Genomic DNA, 24,258 nt, shown 5'->3' with positions numbered 1-24,258 from the left:
ATATATATATATATATATATATATATATATATATACATATATATAAACAACCGTTGAGTCGCCACTTTATGTCACCAATTAATTAATTACATGTTTAATTATATACATATGCTCTCCGTATTAAATTTTAGTATAATATTTATAACGTATTTAGTAGTTAATTAAATATGTGTGCATTTTAATAGAATATTTATGAATAGATGTATTTATGAATATTTTTTAATTGGATGTATATATAGGCCCTATAATGGACATATATTATTGTAATATCAATTTAGGAAAAAATAATCGCTCCAGAAGCGCAGAGCGTGGCCTTTTTTATTTTATTTTAATTTTTTATTAAACTTAAAACAAACATAGTCTATGTACAGTCAGAACTGCAATAATATAGAAAAACATACAGCCTAAACATTATGTAAATATATTAAATGACTCTCACATATAGAAACAGTTTTCTTTTTATGTGAATGAAAAATAGTCTTGCAGCGCGTGGCCTTTGAACCCATTGTTGTGCGCCGGGTGACGTCAGCGCTGTGTGAGCGAGACGGTCGAGAGAGAGAGAGAGAGAGAGAGAGAGAGAGAGAGAGAGAGAGAGAGAGAGAGCGTGGCGTGCGTCTGCACACAGACAGACAAAGACGGCGGACCGGAGGAACGGGAGAAAGCGCTCTATTCCTCTCAAGCGTTCCACGCGTGAAAACGGCCAGAAAACAATGAGCAGAGCGGTGCCGAGGCGGGACGCGTGATTTAAACGCGCGCTGGAGTTTGATTTTTACCGCGGATGCTTTTAAAACGAGTCTTTTTCTCCAACGCCCCCCAACAATTAGCAGCTCCGCTAGCGGTTAGCATCACCATCATCACCCTCATCCTCCAGAAAACACGAGATAAGAGCAGCGAGCGGCACGGGAGGACATAAGGTGAGGCTTCCGTCACTGTATTTAACCCGACTTTCTTTTTCGCCGGGTTCCGTAACGCCCGGTTTGACTGTCCGCGTGGTGCGCGCGGCTGAGATCCACAAACAAAGGCGACAATGTGACTGATCATCTCCGGTTAGCGGCGCGGCTAACAACACTTCGCTTTCAAGCGCGATATCTCTCTCCAAACTCACAATTAGACCGATTTAGTGTCGCGGTGACACGCGTCAGACTGCCGCCGTGAACTCTGTGTAATAACGGCCGCTTGTCATGAAATACAACCGGGTTATGAGACTGTAACGCGCGCGCGGAGCTAAAGAGCAGCACAAACAATAAAGACAAAAGAGACGCAAGGCATGGAGCGCTGGAAAACAACAAGCACGCTAGCTTTAGGGGCTCAAACTGCGCGCGAGTGAATAATCACACTGTTTTGAGTGTTTGGAGATGGTTTGTGTCACTTCTCATGCTTTTGAATGTGTTTTTCTTCTAGAAAGCGCGGTCGGTTGGGTGTCTGATGTACACGCGGGGATTACTATGCCCAGTCCCTTGTTTCATCCTGACATCATGGATCACGAGATGGTGGTGAGCAGCAGCAGCCAGTCCAGCGGGGTTGCTCTGCCGCCCGGCCGGGAGACCGAGCACGAGTCCCGGGACGAGGACCATCAGGAGGCGCTGCGCTTCGCCCTGGATCAGCTGTCACTCATGGCGATGGAGAAGGTCGACTGTCTGGACGGGACCTCAGCCGGTGAGAACTGCAACGGAGGTGGTGGCTACGTCGACCTGCAGATGCTCGAGCACTCGAACGGCTCGCGGGAATCGCCCAGCTCGTGCTCGCCCTCCCCGGAGTACTACGGCTCGGGCTCGGGCGGCGGATACCACATGGCCAGCCCGCACTCCTCCATCCTCGGGGAACAAAGCTCGGTGCTCCGCAAGAGAAGTGTCAACATGACCGAGTGCGTGCCCGTGCCCACATCAGAGCATGTGGCGGAGATTGTCGGCAGACAAGGTAATATTGACTAAAAAAAAATGTTCCTAGAGATCATAAACAATCCCTTTTAGTGGTGTTATTGCTGACTGAGATAAATGCAATGCTTTCCTATTGTTCAAATGCATTGCATTTATTGTTTACACTCTCTTGGAACATAAATAGTTATTAAAATATGAATATTTTTGCACTACTTGCAACACATTTGAACAAAAGGAAAGCATTGCAAGTAGTTATTTGCATGCAAAATGTTCATATTTTAATAGTTATGTTCAAAGAGTATAAACAATAAATGCAATGCATTTGAACAACAATAAAACTAGCATCATTCATGTCTGAGATCGTTCAGTGGTCGAAACAAATAAATGCAATGCTTTCCTATTGTTCAAATGCATTGCATTTATTGTTTACACTCTCTTGGAACTTAAATAGTTACTTAAAATATTAATATTTTGCATGCAGATGACTACTTGCAACAAAAGGAAAGCATTGCAAGCAGTTATTTGCATTTTAATACGGTTATTTGTATGTTCCAAGAGATTATAAACAATAAATGCAATGCATTTGAACAATAAAACACAGTATCAGTTATATCTGAGGTTGTTCATTGGTTAGTTGCATTGAAAATGTGAGTGTTTACCTAAATTCTTTGTTCCATAGTAAACGCATTGTATTTGAACAATAGGGAAAGCATCACTTTATTAGTGTTACTCATGTCTGAGATTGCATGCAAAATGTGTGATTTGAATATTTACTAAGATTCATTCTTCCGTTCTGTTTCCTAGACATCATAAACAATGCAAATGCATCAGAACAATAAGTAAGCATTATGAGCAGAAGTGAGCGGTTAGTTGCATCTGCATTCTGTTACGCTTCTGTTATTGTTTTTGCATGCGCGCATGCATGCGTGTTTTCATACTTTTTTTCGCGTTTTGGCGGATTTTTGTTCCTTATGAACATCTGTAGTGTGTCAATGGAGGCTCGGTTGGATGTTGTTGGTCTGTGGGTGGAGGAGGGGTTTGGTTTGGTTTGGGGAGGGGGGGGACGTGTCTCGCGCTCTAAACCAGACAAAAGAGACTCGTATCGACCGATGCGGATTCACGGGCCTCACGCCCATCTCCCTGTCTGCTGATTATTGATCTCTGATTGCGTTTGGTTTAGCATCCGCTGTTAAGCATGCACAGGGGTCATGTGAGGATATGAGTTATGCAAGTATGCGGGGCCGAGTATGCACACTACGGCTCTGGGCGGTGTATATTTCAGCTCGCGCGCCGTCTGATGCGCTTATTTGCTAAACTAGTTCAGTTGAGTTCATGCATTATGTGCGTTTATGTAAAACAAATGTGATTTATATGAGCGGCGCGAGGTTTGGCTCGGCGCGGCATTGTTCTCTTTGTTTGAAATGCCATGCGTTCGGGCTCCCGCTATGACCTCACAGAGCACGCGCGCCATTGGCTGAGTGAAGTAAGCCGTGCGGATTTAAAGGAACAGTGCGCCTCTGTCTGCTGCGGCTGCATGATGACAATGAAAACATCTGAGCAGTGAGACAATCGACGCGAATGTGTTTCACTTCTTTATTTTGCACTTTATTATTAATGTACGGGACAGTTTGAGCACATTTTGAGTCGTTTAAAATGCTATACTTGCTGGCTTTATGTGACCCGGTTATACAATTATGAAAGAAGTGCCACTGTTATTAATAATAATATACTGGAAATGTTATATTCAGATGTTATGTACACATTTGCGGATGTCTGTCTTACATATTTTCTTTTTATACTTTATTTAACCTGTTGTCTTGATTTTTTTTATTTATATTTATATATATATATATAAATAGTCCTGAAAAAATAATTTTATAAAGTACAGATATACCATGTAGCCTGTTAATTAATATGAGCTCATTAAAAAAGCATAATTTCTGCACATCTTCATAATTTTTTATAGCATAACACTACTGAAACAACATAATGTGACCTGGTTATGCAGTTTATGATAGTAAATGAGGTAATTGGCTTTAATTATCAATAATATACTGGAATTATTGATGCAAATATGATGTATAAATTTGCCTAAAATAAACCATTTATATTTGTTAGTTTATTTAAATGGTCCTGTGGTGTGATGTAAATATTTAAAAAAAAAAAAAAAAAATACAGATATGCCTTTATAGTCTAAATAAGCTCATTAAAATAATAATTATATTTAATTGATTTAATTAATAAGTATTCATGTCATGATCCCTTTAAAACTGTAGCATGCTACTACTAATTAATATAATTAATAATTAATGTTATATACCCAAGTATTAAAAAAAAACTTAAGTTTAAGTAGTTTCCTTACAGATATTTATTTGATTATACACTTATTTTGATCAATAAAGTGTCACTATTATTGACTTTGAATATAGTAATTTTGGAATATTATTAATAATTATAATATATACATTTATTAATGTCTGTCAATTCCCTTTTTGCTCTTTTATTCAACCTTTTGTCCTTGCTAATTTATTTAATGGTCCTGTGGTGTGATGAATGAATTTTAAAATTTTTAAAAAGAAACCGTGTTCTCAATTATTGAAAGTTTTAATAGTGAGTGCATTAACAAAACTGTATATTCTGCATAATTTTATTATAAATAGATTTGTATTAAAACATGCCACTTCTGAATCAATTTCAACTGCATTTGTATTATAATAAATAAACATTTATTGCCAGTTTTAAACTTTCATAGGGTTCGTACAGTCATTAAAAAACCTGGAAAAGTCATGGTATTTTAAAATAGCAATTTTCAGGCCTGGAAAAGTTTTGGAGAAGTAATAGAAATTAGTTTCACACATGTATAATAGAAAATGATAATATTGGTTAAACAAATTACAATACTTAGCATTGCAAACAAATAGCATTAATAGTCATTGATTTTAGTTAAGATGTAATTTGAGCGTGTATTTTTACTCTTATTTTACATGTATACATAAACTTTGATGGAACATTAGGTCATGAATACTTGCCTGAAAGGTCATGGAAATGTATTGGTAAAAATGTACGAACCCTGCTTCTAGTTTGTAATGTTTTTCTCTGGTTGTTTCTGCAGGTTGCAAGATCAAAGCATTGCGTGCAAAAACAAACACCTACATCAAAACCCCCGTGAGAGGAGAAGATCCCGTGTTCATCGTGACGGGCCGCCGCGAAGACGTGGAAATGGCCAAGCGCGAGATCGTCTCGGCAGCCGAGCACTTCTCCATGATACGAGCCTCGCGCTGCAAAGCGGGCGCAAGCGGGCCCGGCACGAGCGGGTCGCTGCCCGGCCCTCCGAACCTCCCGGGACAGACCACCATCCAGGTGCGCGTTCCCTACAGAGTCGTGGGTCTCGTGGTGGGACCCAAAGGAGCCACGATCAAACGCATCCAGCAGCAGACGCACACCTACATCGTGACGCCGAGCCGAGAGAAAGACCCCGTGTTTGAGGTCACCGGGATGCCGGAGAACGTCGACCGTGCCCGAGAGGAGATCGAAACGCACATCACGTTGCGCACGGGCGCGTTCGTCGACCTCCAGGGCGATAATGACTTCCACAGCAACGGGACGGATGTGAGTTTAGAAGGGCTCGGGTCGCTCGGGTTCGGCAGGCGCGCTTTGGTCGCGTGCGACTCATTCGGCTCCGCCTCCGCCGCCGCCTCCACCACCACCATCACATCTTCACCATTCCACCCGCAAGATGTCGTTATCCAACGGCGCAGACTCGTTCTCGGTGACGCGCCGGGCGGCAGACGGCGGAAGCCCCACGAGCCCCTTCAGCACGAGCAGCGCCGGCGGGAGCTTCTCCTTCGCCGGTGATTCCACTCCAAATTTGCCAGCGACGACGTCGGAAGATTTGGGTTTTGAATTCGCCGCCGCCAACATCTGGGCTCCGTTCGTGAACGGCGCGAAGCAGCAGCAGCAGCAGCAACCGCCGGTTCGGCGCAACAGCAGCGGGCTCAGCGGCGGAGCCGTAACCCCACGTCTATCGCCCGACCCTGATCACCCATTGGCCCGCCGTGCTCAAAGCGACCCCCTCAGCGCCCTCTCCTGGCTGCAGACGAGCGGTGGCGGCGGGTCGTTCTCGGGTGGCAGCAGCAGCAGCAGCGGTGGAAGCACCACCGGTTACTCGTCCTGCTCGGCTTCCTCGCTCCCGGGTGGCTCGCCAACTGACTCTGAAGGCGGCGGCAGCGGAGTCGGCATTGCTTCGACCATGTTGGGTCGCCTGAAAGCTGGCGGCCTGGCTGGAATGGTGCCTCGAGACTGTTACGTGTGCTGCGAGAGCGAAGTGACGGCTGCGCTGGTCCCATGCGGGCACAACCTCTTCTGCATGGACTGCGCCGGGCAGATCTGTCAGTCGCAAGAGCCCGAGTGTCCCGTGTGCCACACTCCTGCCACGCAGTGCATCCGGATCTTCTCCTAAGACTGCCTTCATAGGATTGACAGTAATTAATAGATATGACACTATTCTGATTTATTGACAACAATAATAATAATAACAATGATGACAATGAAACGAAAATGACTATTACCCACTCAAGTACTTGCGTAATCCTAGCCGTTCGTGTTCATATCCAATGGGTTTTTTCCATTCATGCTTCTGACTTTTTCTACTCGCAGATATTTTTCGACTTTTACGCTGCACTTTTGTCGAATGCATTTGTTTTTAGAGGGTTGCCGCTGCGGTCGTTTTTTAAATTATTTTTTAAAGATCTTGTCGTTTCCGCATTCTGTTTTTAAATGCAGTCGACGGCAGCAGCGTAAAACGCAAGACTGCGTTCATTTAGACCAAAACATGAGAGATATTAATGTAACACTTAATATTTATACGTATCTGATGTACTAGTTGATGTTGAATCTGATAGAATAGTACATGTTATAAATATCATAACCGTGCATTTTTTTGCCACACTACCTTAAAAATAACGTTCATGCTCCTGTGCGTCTTCATCGTCGATGTTGGAATGAACGTGACGTTCGTCCCTAAAACAATCTACACTCCTGAAACAGGGTCGCTGGTATTTACAGTTAAACATGGACGTGTGGAGACTTCATCTGTTACACTTCTGCGATGTGAACGGCGCCCTCTATCAAACCACATGACTTACAAGAGGTCTTTGTAACTTTACGCGAATGTTTCTCTTTGTTGTGAGTGTGTGTATGTGAGAGAGAGTGAGTTGTAGAGCCATCGCTTTTTGTGCACTGCGACACATTGAAATGTTCTTTCGCTGGAGTAAAAGTGTCTTCCGGCCCTCGTAAGAGGTTAAAGCGTTCCCGATCGCATCCCGCACTTAGTCCCGCCGTGGTTTGCCTGTGAACGTGATGAATCTGTAGCCCCGCTGAAAGGTTTTTACGTGACAAGCCATGAATTCACACTCTAAAGGGCTTCCGGTTACACACTACACTTCAGGTCATCCCGCGTTTTCTAAACGCTAATAAACAGGATGTTTGGTCCCGACTGAGTCTGTGTGGCAGCTAAATCACGCAGGGCTTCCGTACGTTTTAGTGATAAACGCAAGGGACTTTTCGACATCTTAAAGAGTGAAAATGAAAGTGTCTTTTGTTTTAAATTATGGTTGGTTTGCATGATTTGTACAGGTTTCTTTCTCTAGACGTGTGTAAGATCACGCAACCCGTTTTTCCTCATTTGACTCGCTGTTTCCTATGGAAACTTGTTTCCGCCACGGAATAAAACAATTTAAAATATATCTCGCAATTCTGACTTTTTTCTCGTAATTGCCAGTTTATATTCAACAATTTTTCTTTTGTCTCGCAATAATTTTTTTTCTTGCAATTCTGACTTTTACTCGCAATTGCGAGTTTATATCTCAGTAGTGTCTTTCCTCAGTATTGGTGGATATAAACTAGCAATCGCGAGAAGTCAAAATTGCGAGAACTATAAATTCAGAATTTTTTCTCAATTGCGAGTTTATATCCAGTAATAATTTTTCTCGCAATTCAAATGTTTTGCTCTCGCAATTGTACGTTTATCTCGATTTTGTCTTTTTTCAGAATCGCTGGATATAAACTCAATTGCGAGAACTAGAAATTCTGACTTTTCTCAAAATTACAAGTTTATATCTCGCAATTGATTTCATTCTCACAATTGCGAGTTTACATCTCGCAATTCTTTTTTTTTTTTCTCGCATCTCGCAATTCTAACTTTTTCTCGCAATTGCGAGGTTTACATCTCTATTGTCTTCTCGGAATCGCTGGATATAAACTCTCAATTGCCAGAAAAAAAAAAGGTGAGCTATAAATTGACATTTCTTTTCTCACAATTGTGAGTTTATATCCAGTAATAATTCTCGCAATTCAAATTTTTTGCTCTCGCAATTGTAAGTTTATATCTCGATTTTGTCTTTTCAGAATCGCTGGATATAAACTCGCAATTGCGAGAGAACGTTTTTTTCTGACGTTTTTTTTTCTCTCAAGTGCAAGTTTAAAATTGTGAGAATTCTGAGAATAAGCAGAATTGCAAGGAAAAAAAAGAATTGCGACATATAAAGTCCAAGTCAGAGGGGAAAAAAGACTGTTTTTGCGAGATAAAAAGTCACAATTACCTTTTTTTTTTATTTTTTTTTATCCAGTGGCAGAAACAAGCTTCCATAGTTTCCTTCTTTCTTTGGCGTGTTGAAGATTATTAAACATGATCGATAGTGCCAGAATTCGAGGGCAGTAAACGGTGCCTTGGTGGTGAAACTCGCTGCCGAGAAACGAAGATTGTGACGAACCTTCTCCGCTCTTCCAGTTTAGTGAATCGCTTTCGGACGAGCGATAATCGTCAGAGTATTTGTACAGAGAGCCGCGTCGTATATCTGAGCCGGTTTTTTCCTTTTCTTTCCCCAGAATCTGATTTAGTGTAACTGGTTACAAGGTACAAGAAACTAGCTGAACGTCCTGTAGTTTTTCACTTGTGTGTGTCTGTGACGTGTTTTGGCGATGAAGGTCAGTGAAGAATCGGTTATGATTTTTTTGGGATCGACACCACAGACCTGAAGTTGAATCGTTTCCCTTTGAACAGGGTTCACTGAGGCGAATCTCAGGCAGTTTTGCATTGGAATGAATTCAGACACTGTTTTTCCCATGAATCATTTTTGCCCTGAACTTGCTCTCCTCTCCTTTTTACGTTCGCTTTAATCCTTTTTGTACGCAGAACCAAAAGTTATTTCAATAACAGACTTTCAGGCCTAATTGTAAATATCCTGAATACAATCATTGGGATTTGTTTTCAAAAAGTACAACTGAAAAAGGTTAATGTAGTTTTTAAAACATGTATCATTATTTGTAAGTTAAACTCTGCATGTCTTGAAGCCATGAGGCATTAGCTAATAATTTTCTAAAAATGAAAAGACAAAAAAAAACTTTTTTACACATTTTATTTTTACAATTTATTTGCTTACCTTGACATAAATATCCCAGATTATAATGTGACCCTTTTATTACAGCAAATTTATCTTTATTTTCCATATTTCTGTTTTCCTGTGTGCAACATATAGGCAATTTATAACAAAATGAGAAAAAATTATTGAAGAAATTTAAAATTGAAATATATTTTATTTGAAAGTTTATGGACCTTTTAACCGTGAGCTGGAACAATTCTATACACGTATAATTTGAGCTGACTTGACGGTTATAAGAAATGTATCAAGAGTTTTATTTTTTATGCTTCTTTAATAAAATCTTGTTTTTTTTTGTTTTTGTTTTTGTACTGTAAAACAATAAACCTTTGTATCCGTGTCTTCCTTTCTGTGCGCAATGATATTAAAAGTTTTGTGTAATGTGGGATAATAGAACTATGTAGTTAGTTTTATCTACTAGATACTGACCTAATTTACGATATTGATGTCCATTAAAACACATCATCACAGTTTGAAAAGAGTCTATTAGAGCGCGCTGCAGTTCCACTTTTCACCACAGATTTACATTGGAGAATTGCGGGGTACTGTAGAGCTGGGGAGGACTTATACACGCCTGCCGAAGCAGCCAATTGAAGTTTTAATCTTGTCATGATGTGATGTAACTATTAGTAAAGCTGTTTTACTGAGCAAACTCTGCCCTGTATGTCTAAAATACCTTTCTGAGGTCAAACTACTGTTTTAAGTGGAACAGCGTCGGGTTGTTATTGATGTGATTCCTGCCGTCAATAATAATAATACCAGATTCACCTAACACCTCAAAAATATTGTCAAAATAATTTTCTGTGGTGATCAAGAAACAAAAATAAAGTTCTTTTTTTGTGTGTGTGAACATTTTTGGCAATACAAAACGTTCTTAGCTGCTATTTTTTTTTTAACGACATTTTCTAGGTTACCACAGAAAATTATTCTGACTCATTTTTATCTTAAATATTTTTGGGAAATTCAAAATATCATAAAACTATTTAAGTTGGATGTTTTACTAACTTTGTCTTAAACCCCATTCTTTAAAATAATAATAATAAAAACAGTTCTGGAGATCTGGAGTTATTACTAGTCATAAGGGACAACTTTTTTATATTTATTTTTGGGTTTTCTTAACAAATTAAGGTATTTACATTTGTTCGGATAATCAATTACATTAAATGTAAGTGTATTTTGAATGTAAAATTATTTGAATTCTTCACAAACAAACAATATAACACCAACGTTAAAATTAACCACATAAAAAAAAAATTTATTAAATGAACTTTTTCAGTATGATGGGAAAAATGACCATATGCACATTTGAAAAGCTTCTGGTTACGCTGACCTTTGACCTTGGAAGCACTTTCTCATGACTTTTTGTATTTTTACGGTATAAAGTTTTAATGTGAAAAACATTAATGACAAAAAGAAAAAAGTGATAAGTATTCTTTAATGTTACTTGTTGCTAATTTTCATGTTCCCCTTTTCTCTGGTTTTTTTAAATGTCCAAAACAAAGACTTTTTCATATTAATTCATAATACGTTGTTATAAAAATGCCTTTTTCTCCGGTGCCTTGAGATGCATTTGTCACCATATTTTGACCCAAACACAATTTTCCCATGATGACTTGGACATTTTATATTAATTTTTGTCCTCAAGTTTAGTAAACCTTGTTTCTCCATTGATGCAGGTTTTTAATAAGAAACACAGAGTCAGTTGATCATTATTGTTTTAATAGGAAGCAAATGCTGCAGTAATCCACTATCATCCTCATTAAGAACAATCAAAATGGTTAAAAACGAAAATTAGAAACATCCCGGTATAAAAACACCCACTCATGCCAACAGCTTGAACATCAGAGACATTATTCACAAGCTCTTCTTTTGAAAAACAAACAGTGAAAGAGGAAAATCAATCGGATCGGTCAGTTTGTGGCAGGTTAACAATGAGACACGTGCTGGCACGATTTACTGGGTTTCCCATCATGCACTTGGTTTTATTCACAGCGTCTGCGGGCATGCATGCATGCATATGAGTCTCTTCATGCCCGTTTGTGCTTCAGCATGTGTGTGTAAAGTGTTTTAAATCACGTCTCTGCCGTCTCTCTCTCGTCAAGGCTCGTGTGAATCAACATTCAATGGCTGCGTTTGGTTCAAAGCAGATCGAGCAGAGAGTGATCTTAAAGCTTGTTTGAAAAAGAAGTATTTTCTACAACACGCTAAAGATGCGGCTCTTAAAGTCAACATAAAATGCTGTAACGTTAACAAGCGTTATATCGTTAACTAAAAGCATAAAAACACTTTCATTACTTGAAATAAAATAAACATGATCTGAAATAAAATAAAATATAAAAACTTAAATATGTTGTTACAAAAGTACTAACCAAAACTTAACTATATAGACATTTAAAGAAAATAAAAAAAAACACTACTACATTAATAAAACTTTAACTAAAACAGAAAATATAAAAATAAAATCTAATTCAAAATATTAACAAAAACTATAACAGTATATCAATGATAGTAAAAAAAAAAGTAGAGGTGCCAAAAAAATATATATATATGTATATATATATATATATATATTAGTGCTGTCAAATCGATTAGTCACATCTAACATTAAAGTTTGTAAATATATAATATGTGAAAGTTTGTAAATATATATATATATGTACAAACTTTCATGTGCGATTAATTGCGATTAATCAAGTTGACAGCACTAATATATAAAAAAATTGTGTGTATGTATATGTATATAAAATATATATAAGTGCTGTCAAATCGATTAATCGTATCTAACATGAACATTTGTAAATATACAATACACGTCTGTGTGTATATATAGTATATATGCACACACAAATATTACAAACTTTTGCTGTTATATATTTACAAACTTTAATATTAGATGCAATTAATCATGATTAATCAAGTTGACAAGTGTGTGTGTGTGTGTGTATTAGTGCTTTCAAATTGATTAATCGCGAATAATCACATATAACAAAAAATTGTAAATATATAATATATGCGTGTGTGTGTGTATATATATACACACGCACACACATATATATATTTACAAACTTTCACATGCTATATATTTACAAATTTTAATGTTAGATGTGATTAATCATGATTAATCGAGTTGACAGCACTAATATATATAAAAATTGTGTGTATGTATATATGTGCTGTTAAATCGATTAATCGCATCTAACATAAAAATGTGTTAATATATGCATGTGTATATGTACACACACATAAATATTTCCAAAATTTCGCATGTTATATATTTACAAACTTTAATATTAGATGCAATTAATCGTGATTAATCAATTTGACAGCACTAATATATATATACATACATATATACACACACACACACACACATATATTTACAAACTTTTGTTAGATGTGATTGTGATTGAGTTGACAGCACTGATATATAAAAATTGTGTGTATGTATGTGTGTATATATATATATATATATATATATAAATAGATAAAAAATAAAAAATGTAGTGAACTGATGAATCACTCACAATAAGCCCAAGAACTCGTATAAAGACAGTAAAAATGAACGATCACAGCGACTGATTCTTCTCTCGAACAGCATGTATGTACAGCAGTAACAGAACTGCAAGTATTTAGTGCGTATACAAATACTCAGCATTGTAAACGTGTTAAATCAGTTTAAATTAAACCGCAAACTAACTTTACAAAGACATTTAATTGCACTGTGGTTTAGTCTAAAATAGCTGATCTGAATGGCTCAATCCAGCCACATTTATCAGAGACTCAAGAGCCGTTTGAAAAGATTCAGTCATTTAAAGGGACAGTTCACCTGAAAATCTCTTTCTCACGTTAACAATCAGTGATTGGCTCTTTCGTTTAGAAGGCGGGGCTTATTCCCCCACATTGCATGTTGCACTTTCTTCCATTCGTAGTATTATGAGTGCACTGTCTTTTTGTTTTTAAAGTCTTTGATATGACTTATAATAGTTTAATGAGAGGAAAAGAGTACATTTCTCTCCTACTCACTGCAAAACTTGCACTGGAACAACATGAGTGTGAAAGATCATTTCAGGGTGAATTATTCCTTTAACGCATCCATGCTGTCGCTCCGTTCCGGTTTCAGTCCACGGTATTGCTCTAGAATTATGCATTATTGAAGAAGACTCACGAAAAAGCATTACAAATACGACACAGCCAGACAAAAACAGCTCTTCTCTTGTAATACTGTCAGCCTGAAAGTGCTTTTTGACGTCTCTCAGCAGCATCGAGCGTTAAACCAAAACAGACGACATTAAAGAGCACTGAATGTGTGTTTTTTGGACCACGCGGCTTCACAACAATCTTCTGACACCATCATCAGGACGTCTGTGAAATATAAAGCCGTAACATCACTGTTAATCCTTCGGTTAGTACTGAATATTTTTGGACACTCTGCCGAGAAAAGATTCGCCACAAACAAACAAAGAAACGAAAGCCCCATGATGCACAGCGTCTGTTCTGCAGAGGAGTCACAGTGTGTTTGTAAGGCTCATCTTCACCATGCTGAAGACGCAGACGTGTGGAAAAGACGCGACGACCGACAGACGGACGGATCCAAAGCGGGACTCAACATGCAGAAAGTGCAAAATATTCCAGAGAGCGCAAACGAATCAAGCCCCGAGTGTTTCAGTTCATTAGTCTATTTATAAAACACAGGTGGACAGACGGAGATCTGGAAGGGGTTTCTGGGTAACTCAAGGCCGCAATGCATTGTGGGCGTGCGTGTGAAGGACATCATCATGAGGAGTATTGCAGTGATTACATCACCTCAATATTACATCATCGTTTTCTGCGCTCACGTCATGACAGAATCACCGCGATTAAGAGTCTGATTAATAAAACAACTAAGTGTAAATCAGGATCATTGATCAACTAATGGATCTGGAGATGATCTAGACACTGATACGTTTAGGGCTGCACAATTTGGGGGAAATTTGCAATTTCTGACTATAAAATAATAATAATATATTACTAAATATTATTATTATTACTAAATAAATTTATTAAATTGAATTGAAATTGAATACAAAATAATAAATATTACTATTGTAATATTTCACTGTAAAATAAAAAATTGAATATTCAAAAAATTGCATAATAATGACTTAATTATATTTAATATATTTAAATATATATATATATATATATATATATATATATATATATAAAACAGTGTAAAATTACAATACTAATATTTATGAAGTAGATATTAATTTCTTGATTTTCAAACGTTAAAATGTTAAACCATCAAACTGACCATTACTAAATAAAAATATGAAATAATACAAAATAACAAATATTACTATTGTAATATTTCACTGTAAAATAAAAAATTGAAATATATAATAATATATAATATAATATGAATAATATAATATGAAATAATTTCTTATTAAATTATATTAAATATATTTAAGTCATAAATATTAGTGTTGTAACGTTACGCTGTTTTATATATACAGCGTAACGTTACAATACTAATATTTATGACTCTTAATTTCTTGATTTTCAAACGTTAAAATATTAAAACATCAAACTGACTATTATTACTAAAAAATATGAAATTTTATATAAGAAATATTACTATTGTAATATTTCACTGTAAATTAAGAAATAAGTATTAAAAAATAATATAATAATGATTTAAATATATTTAATAATTTTATATATATATATATATATATATAAAACAGCGTAAAATTACAATGGTAATATTTATGACTTTCTTAATTTAAAAAAAAAAAAAACGTTAAAATGTTAAACCATCAAACTCTGGCTATTATTACTAAATAAAAATATTAAATATAATACAAAATAAGAAATATTACTATTGTAATATTTCATTGTAAAATAAAAAATTGAGTATTAAAATATATTATAATATTAAATTATTATATTTAAATATATAGATTAACATTAATGATTGCCTTATTTGTTTTATTTTAGCGGACGACCGCAGGAAGCCCTTAAAGCTTCTCTTTTGTTGACAACATCCGGTTTATAAGAGCTTCTCACTACAAGTTTGTGGAAGATGTGTTTTCAAATGCATGTCATAAGCGACTGGATCATGAGCAACACAGTGCGGCGCTTCACTCTGAAACACACATCGTTTATATTTAAATAAATCGCAGCCAAATCACAATTACGGTTTGATTTCGATTAATCGTGCAGCCCTAATACATTACAAGACAAATAAATTCAGACTCAAAATATTAATCTGGCACATGATCATCACTGGATTTGCCCACATTCTCATGACGTGAACGCAGGTTTCGCCATCAGTGACGCTCTCTGATTGGTCAGGGGAATGTGTTTTGCACCAATCAGAGAAGCAGCATTGTGCTAAACATTAGGGCTGTGTGTGAAACTGAAACGCGGCCCTTAGAGTGCAAAACAAAGTGTGTAGAATTAAATCTACAATCTTCTCAGCGGAGGACGTATATGAAAGAGCATTTCCACACCCATTTTACTTCCATAATATGACATATTTCTGAGTGGAAAATAAGGGGATCAGGGATTGATGATCTGTTATGGAAGTAAATGGGGTCAATGTTCATATTCCAAGCTGACTTGAAATATATCTTTGAGTGTCTCTGCTGACATCATTATTCATCAGATTGCTTTCGTCTGTGCAGAAATGCCTGTTTTTGTGTTTTCATGTTTATATGAGCGTGTGTCTGTGTTTCGCAGCTCTGTGCTGTTCGACAGTCTCTGGCGTGAAGCGCTCGATTGCTTTCGTCTGGTTTGACACCTGAGTCTGGCGGCTTTAGCTCCCCCGGCCCTCCTCCGCCGAGCGCTGGTCCGACTTCAGCTTGACGAACTCTTTGGCGACCTCGTCGTTGTTGCGCTGCGAGAGGATCCGGAGGACGGTGAGGCCCGTCTCGTCCATGTGGACGCGTTTGCCGAGCGGGAGCCAGCATGCGGCGCTGCTGCGGGACGTCAGGTCCTTCAGCTGCAGGACGGCTATGCCGACGGTCCGATCCTCACGAGCGAAGCAGTAATCCTTCACGCAGACCTGCAGCTCGTAGCCCTCAGGACCCAGCTCACTGCCGAGCACACTAGATAGGGAGAGAGAGAGAGGATCAGTGACGCCTAGAAAGAAAGTGTCAACAATGATTTAGAACGTTCCAGTTTGTATTAATATTAGCTTAAAAAAGTAGATTAAAACAAGCAATCAGTGTTATTTTTATTATATATTTATTATTATTCAAATGTATTCTAGCATGTTTAGGTGTTTTATTAATGTTTTAGCGTGTGTGATATTTTGTGCATACTTTTTAGAGGTAGCAGCCAAAGTTACTCAGATAATTTAATTCCTGATAAATTAAAGTACTTGAAATGAAATGTAAATAAATAAATAAATAAAAGTTATTTTTTTATATGGTTAGGAAAACTATGCCTTCATAAATCAATGGCAACCCCTAAAAATCAATTAGTAGCAGCTGAATTATTATTCAGAATACTTCATTTCTGATAAATTGAAGTATTAGACATAAAACGTAAATAAAATAAAATAAATAAATATGTCAATTTTTATATGATTAGGAAAAATATGCCCTCATAAATCATTTTATGATAATAAACCACACTTTAAATCTTTGAAAATCAATTAGTAGAAGCCATAATTGTTCAGATTAATGAATTTCTGAAAACTTTAAGAATAATAAATAAGTTCATTTTTTATGATTAGGAAAAATGCTCTCATAAATCAGTGGCATCCTAAACCCCTAAAAATAAATTTGTAGCATAAGAAATTATTCAGATTAATAAAAAAAAAAAAAAAAATATATATATATATATATATATATATATATATATAATTTTGATATAAATGATGATGATGATAATAATAATAATATTTTTATAATTTATTATTATTACTTTTTTTATTTTATATTTTTATTTATTTATTTTAGGGATGCACAATTTAGGGAAAAAATATAATTATGTTTTTTCTACTATAAAATGATAATGGTGATAATAATAATAATAATAATATTTTTATAATTTATTATTTATTTTATTATTTTTTTAGGGCTGCACAATTTGGGGGGAAAATATATTTGTGATTTTTTTTAAATGTTTAAAATGTATAAAATGTATTATATGTGTTTTTAAAATGTATAAAATAATAATGATGATAATAATAATATTTTTATATTTTATTATTATTATTTTTATTATTATTTTTTATGTTTTTTTAGGGCTGCACAATTTGGGGAAAAAAATCGAATTGCGATTTTTCTGACTATGAAATGATAATGATAATATTTTTATATTTTTATAATTTATAATTTTTATTATTTATTATGTTTTTTTTAGCACAATTTGCACAATCTGCACAATTTGTGGAAAAAATCTAGTTGCGATTTTATTTTTACTAAAATGGTGATGATGATAATATTTTTATAATTTATTATTATTTGCGATTTTTCTGACTATAAAATGATAATGATAATATTTTTTATAATTTATTATTATTATTTTTAGTATTTATTTTATTATGATTTTTTAGGGCTGCACAATTTAGTGAAAATCAAATTGCAATTTTTCTGACTATAAAATGATAATAATAATATTTTTTATTTTATTATTTTTATAATGTTTTTATAATCATATATATATAATATTAATTAACGGTATCTTAAACTCATAAAAATCAATTAGTAGGAAGTTATTCAGATTAATTTCTAATAAATTGAAGTATTTGAAGTACAAATGAAAATAAATAAAAACTTTAAATGTATATAATATAATATGTCCTCATAAATCAATGGCATAGGCGTCAAATATTATCCTATCATAAAAAGTGAGTATCTGCAGCTGCAGAGGGAAAGTCGGCACAGAAGTACGATCAGTCTCTGTTAAAAACGTACAACTGGAAGGATTCGCTGAACTTCGGGGACCAGCTGTTGTTCTTGGATTTGGTGGCGAACTTCCTCTTCTTGTCACTGAGGTAAGGGCCGACGATGTAAACCTCCACGAAGGGCCGGAAAATACCCTGCGTCTGCCAGCGAAGGTCATTGGCTGCCACAACTGTCAATCACACATGGAAAAAGACAGTAACGATTAAACTGATCCTAACACTAATAACGAGAGGGAAATAGAGCAGATCTGACAGGCAGAAGCACCTTTAACTGTGATTTTGTGTCCTCCTGTGCTGGGGTCGCTGAAGATCTCCACAGTCATAGAAACCTCACCCACTGCGTCATCCACTCCTGAGGCTGAGGAACAGGGTCAAAGGTCAGAACACAACGAGAACGTGAAGGACATGTAAGGTTTGTGTTGATTCTGTTTTGATAGTCTAACAGGCTTGTCGGGCATTTGGGAACACAGTGTGCTCTAGGTTTACTTTATTTAGACATTCACATAATTTTCAACCTTTTAGTGGACAGAAGTTTACAGCATTTCAGCAGTTTTCTGCCAAAATAAAAGCTTTATGATTTACAATGTTAAAAGCTCAAAGGATTGAATGTTTGAACGTACGGAAGCTAGTTTCTGCCAAATAAAAAGAAAATAAAAAATATTAAAAGATGAAATCACTGCGCTCTACCAAAAAAAAAAAAAAAAAATTAATTAAATAAAAAATTGCGACTTCCCCCTCACAATTCTCAGAAAAAAGAAAAAAAATTTGATGAATTAATTTCTTGTAAATCACGGTATTTGATATAAAATGTATATAAATGAATAAAATAAATAATTTAATAATTTCGTTAATTTTTTATATGGTCAAAATATGCATCAAAAACCCCTGAAAATCAATTAGCAGCAGCCGAAATAAAATAAAATAAAATAAAATATATAAAATAAAATAAAATAATAATAATAATAATAATAATAAAAAAATAAAATAAAAACAAGTAGGAAAAAATATGCAATATTATATATATATATATATATATATATATAAAGGAAAATATGCCAAATATTGTCCTTTGATATAAAGCGGATAAACATCTTAATTATCACTTATAATTAGTGATAGCTAAGTTGCACTTACATTCTTTATTATACCTTTCATATGAACCTTTCATTTACAACCTTTCATATGAAAGTGAAGAATTTAAGACATAAATATTAGTAATAAAATAAAAGTTATTATAATTTTATCACATTAATTTATATTTTAATTTACAACTGTAATTTACAACAGTAATATATTTCAGTCATTCATTTTGTTTATAATTAGAGTTAACTAATAATAATAATAACAACAACAGTTCAAATGACAAAATAATCGCAGCCTTATTTTTAAAGTACAAACAATCAAAATGAAACAATTACTAAAAAAATTTTTTAGCAACCTTTAATCGACATCAGAGAAGCGTGAACATGCAAATGTGTTGTCAAATTATTGAAATATTAGCTTACTGGACTGCGGCTGACAAAACATTTGTGAATCTCTGGTTTAACAACTAGTGCTATTAGAGGTTGTTCCAGCAGAGGGCAGCAGTGTGTGCACAATCAAACAGCAGAATACTTACATAAAAGCATATAAATATCAGTAATGCAATAATATAATAATATGTCTTAGTAAGATGATATTTAAATGCTTAGTTTTATGATCAAAGCTCTGTAGTTTTAATACTAAATACAACGACTGAGGGATGAACAAATAAACCTTCCTCAAAGGCCTGATGATCTTATTTGAGACTCACATTTGAACATGATTTTTCTACTAAATGATGTATGGATAATCAAGTAAACTGAAATTGCTTCAGTCCAGTACTGTACAGTATGTAAAAACACAACGTCCTCTGACAGTCTTTCTAAAGACATCTTTACTCCAGAAGTGTCAAAATTAGTTTGTGTAAATCTCACACTTGGAGTTCAGTTCAACTAGACGCTTCTATGCAGACCAGCTGGAGCCAGGCGTAATATTCACATGAATATGCAAATGAATATTTGCATGCATAAATATCAATGAGGTGCTGTGCGGACACATACCCTTCTCTGGATAGACGTCTTCACTGTGAGTGTATCGCACGCCTTTCCCTCCATGAACTAAAGAGAAGAGGAAGATGTTAGTCTTCAGAAGACCTGAACAGAAACATCATTAACATGTTTCAGGAAAAACAAACACAGACACAAACGAGCCGACAGTTCAATAGAGTGACTCAAAAGCTGCTGATTCACATTTACTTTACAGCTGTAATGTTACTTACTTTATAGGTAGAAGCAAAAACTAGTTAGATTAATCAATTTCTGATAAATTACAGTATTTGATATAAAATGTAAATAAATAAGCAAGTAGTAGTTAATTTTTATACGGTAAAAATATTTCCCTTAATAAATCAAATGCACATAAACCCATTAGTAAATCCATTAGTAGCAGCTAAAATAATTAATTTCTGATAAATTTAACTGTTTTACACAAATACTAAATAAAATAAATAACAAGTAAGGAAAAATATAATTCACAAATATAGTATAAATATATTTATATATAGAAAAATATTTAAACATATTTATAAACATAATATAGGAAAATATGCCCTCATAAATCATAAATGGAAAAAAACAGAAATTAGTTAATAAAATCTTAATCTAAAATCTCTGAACATTCCTGATCAATTTAACTATTTTACATAAAAAGTAAATAAAACAATAACAAGTAGGAAAAAAATGTAAATTCATAAATATGTTATAAATACATTTATATATAAAAATATATTTAAATATATTTATAAACAAACATAAAAATAGGAAAATATGCCCTCCTAAATCATAAACGAAAACTAATAAAAGGGAAATTAATTAATAGAATTTCTCAAAAATATATATTTCTAAAAAACACTATTTTACATAATGTAAATAAAAAAACAACAAGTAGGATAAAATGTTATAAATATATTTATATATAAAAAAATATATTTAAATATTTCTATAAACATAAATATAAAAATAGGAAAATATGCCCTCATAAATCATAAATGAAAACTAATAAAAGGGAAATTAATTAATAAAATTTACATATAAATAAATGTAACTCCAAAAAATGTAAATAAAATAAATAACAAGCAGGAAAAATATAATACACAACATAATCAGTAACTACAGAATTCATGTACTTATGCGCTATTCTCTGTCATTTTGTAGTATAAATAGTGTAGTGTGTTCACACTGAAAACTCCAAATAGAAAGTGCACTAAATACCCTGATGTTGCTCTTAATTAACTGAAAAAAGGAAGTGTGGAATGTTGAACATTTTATACACTCGTCTGTCGCAGCTTTAATTACGTAAAGGAGGGGGAGGGGCATCAGACTCTGATGTTGAATGACAAAATAACCTTGTAAAGTTCATACACTACATGGTTGAGTACACAAGTACATAGTGTATAGTGCGTCATTTGGGACACAACAAAGGGAACAGGAACTAAACACAGAAAACAAGAACACAGAAACAACAGGGCAAAATTGAAAACAAAATAAGAGTCCTAGAACACAAAAACATAAGAAGGTTGCGACATACCCTGAGTGTGCTGAGACTGGACAAACTTCCTGATGAGTTTGTCGGTGGCCTGCGTGTAGAGTGACAGAGCATAGCGCAGAGACTGCAGGTCCGGACTCTTCTCCAAAAACGTCTTTTTCAGACCCACACCACCAGCGTGGAAGTATTGCTGTTACACACACAAAAAACCCTGTCAGTATCCTGATAACAGACAGGTCTGATTCTGAAGGTGTGTGTGCTTGTACCTTTATCGTGTCCAGTGCGAGCTCGATGACTGCGCACTGTTTAGGGGACAACGCCTTGGCCTCCTCTCGCACCATGTGCTCCTAACAGACACAAACAAAACGTCAGTTTTGATACGACAGCGTCCTTATGAAAGTCTAGTCAGGAGTGTTAATTATGGATTTTGACTTGAAGACGTAAACTTATAATTCAGAAAAAAAAAATCTAAATTGTGAGAATCTCAGAATTCCGAGGAAAAAAGTCACAACTGCGAGATGTAAACTCAGAATTCCTAGGGGAAAAAAAAGTAAAAATTGCAAGACGTCAACTCAGAATTCAGAGAAAAATGTCAAAATCGAAAGACGTAAACTCAGAATTCAGAGAAAAAAATGTCAAAATCGTGAGACGTAAACTCAGAATTCTGAGAAAAAAATGTCAAAATCATGAGACTTAAACTCAGAATTCCGAGAAAAAAAAGTCAAAATCGAAAGACGTAAACTCAGAATTCGGAGAAAAAAATGTAAAAATTGCGAGATGTAAACTCAGAATTCAGAGAAAAATGTCAAAATCGAAAGACGTAAACTCAGAATTCGGAGAAAAAAATGTAAAAATTGCGAGATGTAAACTCAGAATTCAGAGAAAAATGTCAAAATCGAAAGACGTAAACTCAGAATTCAGAGAAAAAAATGTCAAAATCGAAAGACGTAAACTCAGAATTCGGAGAAAAAAATGTCAAAATCGAAAGACGTAAACTCAGAATTCAGAGAAAAAAATGTCAAAATCGTGAGACGTAAACTCAGAATTCTGAGAAAAAAATGTCAAAATCATGAGACGTAAACTCAGAATTCCGAGAAAAAAAAGTCAAAATCGAAAGACGTAAACTCAGAATTCGAAAAAAAAAAAAGTCAAAATCGCGAGACGTAAACTCAGAATTCGGAGAAAAAAATGTAAAAATTGCGAGATGTAAACTCAGAATTCAGAGAAAAATGTCAAAATCGAAAGACGTAAACTCAGAATTCGGAGAAAAAAATGTAAAAATTGCGAGATGTAAACTCAGAATTCAGAGAAAAATGTCAAAATCGAAAGACGTAAACTCAGAATTCAGAGAAAAAAATGTAAAAATCGAAAGACGTAAACTCAGAATTCGGAGAAAAAAATGTCAAAATCATGAGACGTAAACTCAGAATTCGGAGAAAAAAATGTCAAAATCATGAGACGTAAACTCAGAATTCCGAGAAAAAAATGTCAAAATCATGAGACGTAAACTCAGAATTCCGAGAAAAAAATGTCAAAATCATGAGACGTAAACTAAGAATTCCGAGAAAAAAAATGTCAAAATCATGAGACGTAAACTCAGAATTCCGAGAAAGTCAGAATTGTGAGATAAAAGGACAATTAACTTTTTTTTATTATTTTTTTTTTATTCTGTGGTGGAAACAAGCTTCCATAGTTCACTAAATTAACAGCGGTAAAATCATTTCTTTACAGACGCACCTTTAGTTTGGAGAGCTGGCCCAACTCTTTAGCAGCGTTGAAGATGAGCTGTGTGCCCTACAAACGAGGAAGATGAAGACAAACACAAAGAGAGAGAAGCAATTATTTAAACATTCACCTGTCATGGTTACTGCTGCTCACATAGACGAGATTCACAGACAGGAATCAAATGCAGATTTCCATGAACGGTGTGTTTTTTAGTCAGATATGGTAATAAGTTGATAAAACCAATATTATTCTTACTTGTGCTGGAATAATAACAGTTGTTTTCTTTAAAAAATAGTGTTAAATTACACAATGACCATCGTCTTCCTCACAAAACAGAAAAGTTTAAACAGCTTGTTTGCGTCTCTGCACAGACTAGAGAAGGATCCCAGTGTTGGGAACAAGTGGATGGTTTATTTTAATGGCGTCCTGGATCCTGTTAAAGGATTATGTTTGTTCGGAGCATTTTGTTTTGTCAATGAGGCAAACTGCAAGTAAATGATTGTCAGTAAATGATGGTTTTATATGGATAATATTTTTTTTGTATACAAAAAACTTTACTAACATTATAAGTGAACCTCAAGGAACATATAATAAAATAATAAAAAAAGTCATGACCCCTTTACGACAAAGAAAAATTGTATCGTTGGAATCATTTTCAGAACACTTTTTTCCAGCTGATGGATGACAAAAACATCGACAGCCAATAAGAGCTCCAGCATTTAAAGTGACAGACAACAAAACCTGCAGAGCTTAT

The 24,258-nt window shown here is 34.9% G+C and overlaps 2 protein-coding genes across 2 annotated transcripts in view; one reads left to right on the top strand and one right to left on the bottom strand.

Annotated features, from left to right (window-relative positions):
* Positions 1-524: 524 nt before the first annotated feature.
* On the top strand, positions 525-9,653 carry LOC127502227 (RNA-binding protein MEX3B). Its single transcript, XM_051875004.1, is given in 4 exon segments — positions 525-914; positions 1,402-1,917; positions 4,990-5,512; positions 5,514-9,653. Coding segments are annotated over 3 exon segments (1,818 nt in total). The 5' UTR covers positions 525-914; positions 1,402-1,445; the 3' UTR covers positions 6,337-9,653.
* Positions 9,654-15,107: 5,454 nt separating this feature from the next.
* LOC127502291 (protein unc-13 homolog A) overlaps positions 15,108-24,258 on the bottom strand; it is a 74,337-nt gene continuing 65,186 nt past the window's right edge. Inside the window, exons 36-42 of the mRNA XM_051875104.1 lie at positions 23,517-23,573; positions 22,046-22,126; positions 21,822-21,969; positions 20,297-20,353; positions 18,481-18,573; positions 18,226-18,385; positions 15,108-16,407 (exon numbers count right to left, since the gene is read on the bottom strand). Coding sequence (XP_051731064.1) covers positions 16,116-16,407; positions 18,226-18,385; positions 18,481-18,573; positions 20,297-20,353; positions 21,822-21,969; positions 22,046-22,126; positions 23,517-23,573 — 888 coding nt within the window. The 3' untranslated portion in view covers positions 15,108-16,115. The remainder of the gene's footprint in view (positions 16,408-18,225; positions 18,386-18,480; positions 18,574-20,296; positions 20,354-21,821; positions 21,970-22,045; positions 22,127-23,516; positions 23,574-24,258) is intronic.

The sequence above is a fragment of the Ctenopharyngodon idella genome, chromosome 2 (genome assembly GCF_019924925.1).
Source record: "Ctenopharyngodon idella isolate HZGC_01 chromosome 2, HZGC01, whole genome shotgun sequence".
NCBI classification, from domain to species: Eukaryota; Metazoa; Chordata; class Actinopteri; order Cypriniformes; family Xenocyprididae; genus Ctenopharyngodon; species Ctenopharyngodon idella.
Note: the sequence above shows the minus strand (reverse complement) of the source record. Positions and strands in the feature narration are given on the sequence as shown.